Source organism: Nicotiana sylvestris, chromosome 10 (genome assembly GCF_000393655.2).
Source record: "Nicotiana sylvestris chromosome 10, ASM39365v2, whole genome shotgun sequence".
NCBI classification, from domain to species: domain Eukaryota; kingdom Viridiplantae; phylum Streptophyta; class Magnoliopsida; order Solanales; family Solanaceae; genus Nicotiana; species Nicotiana sylvestris.
Genome location: NC_091066.1, coordinates 166,107,195 through 166,114,797, shown reverse-complemented (window position 1 = coordinate 166,114,797; position 7,603 = coordinate 166,107,195). Strand labels below are relative to the sequence as shown.

General features: G+C 36.4%; 1 protein-coding gene across 1 annotated transcript; it reads right to left on the bottom strand.

Moving 5' to 3' along the window:
* Window positions 1-1,349: 1,349 nt before the first annotated feature.
* Window positions 1,350-5,234, bottom strand: LOC104217932 (late blight resistance protein R1-A-like). The gene is made up of 2 exons (XM_009768283.2): window positions 2,692-5,234; window positions 1,350-2,595 (listed from the first exon to the last, which is right to left on the bottom strand). The coding sequence occupies exons 1-2, from the start codon at window positions 5,232-5,234 to the stop codon at window positions 1,494-1,496; spliced, it is 3,645 nt and encodes a 1,214-aa protein (XP_009766585.1). The 3' UTR covers window positions 1,350-1,493.
* Between the last annotated feature and the right edge of the window lie 2,369 nt (window positions 5,235-7,603).

Genomic DNA, 7,603 nt, shown 5'->3' with positions numbered 1-7,603 from the left:
GTGGGGGTCAAAAATTAAAATTCAACCCAAAAAGTGCATATTCTGCAATTTTTTTTACATAAGGCCATGCCCTAACTTGGGCTGGGCTGAAAGCCCCACACTTAAATGGGCTAGAAGCCTAGAACAACGCCAAACCTAGTCTAACTCAGCTAGTGGCTGGTTTTGGGCCAGCCTAACGGGCCAAACTATTTTGATGGCGCTATTCATACACTTAAATATTTATCTCCAGACACTCCTAAGTTTTTCTCAAAAAAAAAGTTGAATCTAATCTTAAAATTCCTTTCGTCTCAATTAGAGTTAAAGTAATTTTCTTCCACTTGCTAGATGCTCTTCTGCATAAACAAACTCAGCAACCATTTATTTTCTGTATATATAACTGGTCTGACTCGGTTTGTCGCTCTTATTATATTTTATTTTGGCAAAACACATGGATAGACATTTAAAATTTGGCCTCAAGTATCAGTTTGACACTTAAAACATAAGATTTTCTATTTATGAAAGTGGCGTCAAATTGACAATTGTGACCAAGTTTAACAAAGTGTCTATCTATGTATGGTGTTTTTTTATTTTTCATAGGATCCTCACTTTTGTTTTCTCTGCCTCGTTAGATCTCACAATGCATCAACCCTAAAACAACGGAGTTAAGGTGTGATCACATGAGTTTTTTTGGTAAGAGGAGAAATCCGCAGCCGCTACAATCTCTGTCAGAGCCTCTGCGGTGAGCGCTTTGTGCGCACTGGGTAACCCTGCTAACTCAAAAGGCATTGAGGGGGGAATCTATCCCAGGTCATCCTTATGGATAACCACCCTCCAAACCAACTGGGTAACCCTTAAAGGGTTGTGATCACATTAGTTGTCTTAACTATTTCTGAACGTTTTCTTCTCATTTTAATAAGAAATAATTTTCGACATATCAACTATTCAACTAGATGGCTGATTTAGAAATGTATACTTACTCTCCTACACTAATGTTTCTTCTAATTATTATTCAAATATAATGATTCTTATATTTATTTTGTTTAGATCTATCAATGAATGACAGACTGTGCTCTTGTAGTCAATGTCTACTCAATACGATGATCAATTGGCATGTCGATGTAGTATTTCTTCCCCCCTTTTGTATACCTTCTCTATTGGCTCCTCCTTGCATTGAATGGAGGAAGCCAACAACTCGTCTGTAAAACCAAACAATAATAGTCAACACAAGTACAACCAAATCATATGCGCTTTCCTGGCCAAAGAGCTGTTATCAGGAAGGAACTTCATAGATAATTATATATAGATAGAGATTTTAATAAGTTGATCGATTTTTTTTTTTTACGTTTTCAAATATTGATAGCCCTTCCAAGTTAAAGATATAACAGTACCCCCAATAAATAAATAAATAATAACGCTCAAGAAAAGTTGTCAAACAAAGTATAAGCAACATATTAGAATATAAGAAAGGAATTTAGTGGTAGGTGCATTTTACCTGATAAACAATCCATATTCTACTAGTCAAAGATGATCTGGAATTCAGATCTTTGGTAATCTTCAACTTGCATTGTCCTGATCTCCTTGAGTGAAGCAACAAGAGCTGCTACATTGCAAGACCTTACCCTAACAAACTTGAGAGAAGCGATTTCCGCGAACCAAGAGGGGATCTCCTTAAGATATTGGCATTTATGCAATGTCAAATGTTCAAGACAAGGAAAGGCATCATCCAAGACATTCCACTCCTTAAAATTATCAGAGTTTACTACTTTCAAGACTTTGAGTTTAGGGAACTCATTGTCGTTCACTGTCCATTCGCGTTTATCAAACTTAACATTTACCAGTTTAAGTACCTGAAGATTGGGAAGCATAGCAATCTCTGAACCAGTGCCCCAGGAAATGGTGGACAAAGTCAATTTGTTGAGACTTGAGGGGAAGATGTAAGCACCAGCTATGGCTGAATGCACGTCAAAATGAACCTTGAGCGTCTTAAGCTGTGCTAGAAATTCCAATTGAAGGACCCAAAAGTTTCCTTTAGGATACTTAATTGAGCATCTCAGATTCCGAATATTTGGCATCTTTCCCAATACAAATTCTGCATCCTCCGCACAAGAAAAACATGGACAGGAAAGAGTCTCCAAATTGTCAAGATTGGAGGAGTTCTCAAGTAATTCTTCTGCACCACTAATGGTGAAATAAGCATTGTCACAAATATGCAGAATTCTCAATTTAGACATCTTCCAGAGTGTAAACGGTAGTGACAAGTCTGTCCCTTCCCCTATGACTATCAAAGTCCCAAGGTTCCATAGATTACTTATGCATGATGTAATTGACTTCTTCGCAGTTCGTACTGCAAAATACCTCAAATAAAACAGCTCTGTTGGGAAAGAATCAACAACAATGAACTTCAGATCCAACACTTTTAGAAACTTGAATTTCTGAAGGATGCGCGAGGTTGGAGAGAGGTATTCTATGATATCATCCCTGCAAAGTACAGACCCAACAAGTGAGCAAGACGAACTCCATTTTGCAAGATAATTCTTGTCAGCATAAATGGACAGGCGACGTTGAGCTAGCTGCCGGTGTGAGTAAATGCCAGGTGGAGGATTGGCACTTTGGTACCTGTGAACATCAAATTAGCATAAGATTAAAATTTCAAATATAACAGGAATACTTGATTGATTGAACAAACAAAGAACTAGAAAATTATAGTTTTACCTATCTATGCAGAGTAGAAGCTTTTCCTGCTCAGCTGTTTCCTTGCAGAAATCAAGTAATAGATCATGGATCTGGCATGCTTTGACCTTGCCATCAGAACTCCTTTTTGCAATTTTCACTAGATTTCGTCCAATAAGATTCTCCAAGTAATCTGATGCTACATCCTCCAAACTCTTCTCTTTATCAATTTTTATGAATCCTTCTGCGATCCATAAGCATGTCAAGTCTGAAACATTGATCGTCTTGTCTTCTGAAAATGCTCCAAAATAAAGGAAGCAAGGCTTTAAATGATGGGGTAAATGTTTATAACTGTGCTCTATTACAGCCTTTGCGTCACTTTGAATGTGGGAACCTAAATTCTTAGCGACTTGTCTCCAATATCGTTCATTCTTTTCCTTTGCGAGAATACCAGCCACCAAAACAATTGAAAGAGGCAGCCCTGCGCACTTCTTTGCTATTTCTAGCCCAACTTTTTCAAGATCAGGAGAGCATCCTTCTTTACCAAACACTTTCACTTTCAGCAATTTCCAACTTTCATCTTCCTTAAACATAGGAAGATGAAAGGGCTCACAAGAAATTCTAGCTGAGTTGGCAACTTCAACTTGTCGTGTTGTTAGAATAATTCGACTTCCGTTTTTAACATCCGCAAAGCAAGGCTGTAAATCTTCCCACACACTAGCTTCCCAAATGTCATCGATAAGGATAAGATATCTTTTCACTTTACAAACTTTTTGAAGCTTATCTCGTAGATCTTCAGTAGACAACTCACTAGTAGCAGGGTCATCACAAGAAAAATCACGTAAAATGGCCAATAAAATGGACCTACAGGAATACTCTTGCGACACGCAACATTGCGCCCGACTATCAAATCGAGATTTAACTGAGTCATCATTAAAGAGTTTGTTGGCCAATGTCGTCTTACCTTGTCCGCCCATGCCGACAATCGAGATGACGTCTAGCTGTTGGGATCCTTTAGTTAGCTTCTTTCTTAATTCTGAAATGATATGATCAAAGCCCACGATTTCTTCATTCTTTGGGGACGTAGATTCTGATGATGTATGAGCAGCGGCTGCATCCACGGGATCATGTAATGCTATGTCAACTGCAGGTGTTTTCTTCAATTCAATATCTATTTTTGCACTGTTAAGTTTAATTTCCTCTATGATATCAACGAGCCAACGCTCAAGACAGCACTCGGGAACTTCTTTGCTGATAAAAGAATCGACTATATATTCAACTTCATATGCTGTGCCAATCACTAACTGAGCCAAATGTTGAACTTGGTGGTGCTTATGTAGCTCTTTTGCAACATCCTTGAGAAAAGGTTGCACGCTCTCAAGTTCATTCTGAATTATTTGAAGTTGGTTCTTGATAGAAACAAGTGACTTTGAATAACGACCTTGAAACTCATTCAGGTTGCTTAAAAGGAAATCAACATAGCCTATTCCATGAATCCGTGGCAAATTAGATTGGAATATCTTCTGAACTATGGGATAAACCAGAGTGTTGAAATGCTGAATGTTTCCGGGAAAATCAAGAAGTGCTTGGTTCACTTTGGCCGATGCAACATCATATAACGAGTAAACTAGAATTCCAGCATCAATAATCATAATGTGGAGATCTTCAAAATGAGATTCAATACAGGGGAGATTGGCTCGCAAGAAGTTGAGCATCTCCTGAAGGTTTGATGTTTCATCTTTCAAAGCAACTGTAGCGTTACCAATTGTTGGCAGCTCCACCAAGTTGTGCAGGACAGTCTCCAAAAAGCCAGCTTCACTGTTTGTTGTATTCTCATTTAGGATATCGGGACGCCATCCTGATTGTGATGTTGACTTTAAAGCTTGCAGAACATCAACGTAGATCTTGCGGATACTTGGCTCAATAGGCTTAATCCTCATTCGCAGGTGATCAGAAAGCAAAGCATTCATTCCACCAGAAGCCAAGTCTTGAGTTCCATTGTCAGTGCCTGGTAAGCTCAACCAGACAAGCATGGCTGCATGGCCAGCCACAACAAAAATATGAGTGAAGAAATCATGATGGCAACTCTGAGGCTCTTTGCATCTCTTTGCAACAAAGCAGACAAAAGCTCTCAGAGACTTCAACTCTTCTAAAACCTCTACTATTTGTTCCATGGGTCCCGGAACAAAAAGTACAGAACGGCCATCATAAATACTCAGTAAATCACTGAGAATACACACAACAGTGCCGATGAATTCAGGTACAATTTCGGAAATAGCAACACCATTCTTGCTGGCTGAAAGTGGCAGTGATATTTTCGGAAAGGAGTAATTGGCTCTGATTTCCGACTTGATCAAACGAATGTCATCTTCCATCTGATAGATTGACGGATAAAAATTTGGAGAAGTCAAATTAAGAGTGGAGAGAGCAACTCGAGTATCGTGAAGTAGAGCTTGTGCTTTTTGTGTGACATCCAAAGTGTCACATTCAGCTTTGGAGCTCTGCAAATTGAGGAAAATATCCAGGAATTTCAACTCCCTTTCAAGGAACTCGATTTGATCCTTTGCAACCTCAAGGGGAAACATCTCTTTTCCTTTTTCTTATCAGAAGTGTTGGTAATAAAAGAACTGTTGTGAATTTGACAGTGAAGAAAAAAGGGCAGTTGAACCACAGATCAGACAACTGATACAACCTTTAAAAAAAAATCTCTTCTCTTCCCTTTGGCTTTCTCTTGTTCAGAATTTTATCTTCATCAGGACGCTAATGTTTTCATCTGTCATTTTAGCATAACACATACTGGTGTCCTCGTATGAATCGGAATTTTTTACTCCTAGTTCTTATAGTTTCATATCCTTGGATTCCTTTAATTGTGCTGACAATCTGTCAGCCATCAAATTGACATATAAACAATTCAGTGACAGATAAGTAGATCAATATATGAATCATTGACAAGGTGGGTTGGTGAAATGGAGTTTGTGAATTCGAGTTGCTCTAGCAAAAGGGGAGAGTTCTCGATGGGAAGGATGTCTGTATTGGAAACAACTCTCTACCCAATGTAGGGTTAAGGTGTGCATACATACTAACCTCACACTTCACTAGTAGAATTATACTGAGTTTGTTGTTGTGGTATATTAAACTAACATTATATATATATATATATATATATAAAGTTTACCTTATTTATTTAGTATTAAAAAGGAAAGGCCTTTACATCTGGTGAGCAGGAGCGCACTTCCATTTTCCTTTTACTAGTGGGTCCCGTTACTGATTCATTTTAACTTAAAATCAAATTCCCTTCACTAGTGGTATTAAAAATGAAAGGTCTTTACATCTTGAACTAATATTTGAGTCACAGTTACTGATTCAAAAATTAACTTAAAAGCTTGAGCAATTTTTTAAAAAAATTAAATAGCAATTTCAAGAATTTATTGGAGTTGAATGTTAGGTATTAACCTATTAATTGTGGCCTAGTTGGTTGTAAATTGAAATATGGGCTATAAAGTTGAAAAATAGGGAACCAAGTTATTCTTATATGAAATTTTCCCAGTATTTTACTCCATAGTTGTTTTTAACTTATTCGATCCATCCACCGTCCACGTTATTGATTCCCGTACCAACCGGATTTCTTTACTCCTTTCTACAGCGACAAATTTACAGTAATTTGCGTGCTCATATTGATTATCGTATTAAGTAGACAATGACTATAAAAAAAATTCATTAATTGATGTAAGCAAATCAATAAAAGAATCACAATTGCAAATAAGCACTCGAAGAAACAATGATATACATCTCTAATCAAACCATTATTTATTAAAATCAGAAAAATAATTTGAAGAAATAGTTCATTCGAACCACAACTTATCTCCAGTAATATTGAATGCCCCCACTTTGATTACTTCAAAAGTCTTGAATATTTTGAATACTTGTATCTTCAATTTTGGTTAGCAGCTAAAGATTATGTCTGAGGAACGAAACCTTCAGCTATTTGATTTTGAAATTTCAAGCGAAGGAGGAAGCGTTGTCGGCATTAATTGGTGATTTCAACAATTCTTTAATTTTTTGGAAAAGAAAAATGCACTGTGTGAGCACGTAATTTTTACCCTTTATAAGAATTACTCCCAAAAATTTAAAATAAAATAATTTTTGTTTGTTTGCAATTGTTATGAATTTTGGGTTATTTTTCTTTAATTATTTATATTTGTCTGTACATGTTTATTTGTTAAATTAATAAAAAATACAAAAATATATTGCATTTGCATTTAGGATTTAATTCTACAATTAGGAGTAATTAAGTTTGTTTTATAAAAGGGAAAAATCACAAAAAATAATGTATGTTTGCATTTTTAGCATTTAATGTCCAATTGTACAATTTTATGTTTAATTAGTATTTAATTATGTGTGATAATTGTTATTAGGAGTTAATTAGTATTTTTAGATAATTCTAGGTTTTCATAATTTAATCTTAGCATTTTAGCTTTATTAATTAGGAAATTGAATAAATAGAAAAGAACAAAAATAGACGAAAATCGGATTGAGCCTTTTCTTCAATTTTAAACCACAGTTCCAAAAAACCGAACCACCCAGCGGGTCAACCCGACCCGGTCCGCCCCATAACCCAAGCTACCCGCTCAGTAATTTTAGGGGTATTTTTGGGATTTAAAGTCTTAAAAAATAATTAATTTGAAGTGCTTCGTCCACTAGGCATTAATAATATTAAAATAATACATGGTGTGGGACAAGACATGTGGTAGTGGGAGTTAATATATTTGTTTAATATAGTGGGGGACAAGACATGTGGTAGTGGAAACTAATATATTTGTTTAATATAGTGAGGGACAAAACATTAAGTAGTGGGATTTAAAAGGGGGATGGGGAGAAGATGGTGGGATTAATTTAAGTGCTTCAAGTTTGGCTATAAATAAGGGGAGCTTCACACAAGTGAGGAGGGGATTTT

Excerpts from the sequence above, each read along its gene's own strand:
- LOC104217932 (XM_009768283.2), bottom strand. The coding sequence starts at position 5,234 with ATGTTTCCCCTTGAGGTTGCAAAGGATCAAATCGAGTTCCTTGAAAGG. Across the intron at positions 2,596-2,691 it reads CTTCTACTCTGCATAGATAG|GTACCAAAGTGCCAATCCTC; the intron begins GTAAAACTATAA and ends TGATGTTCACAG.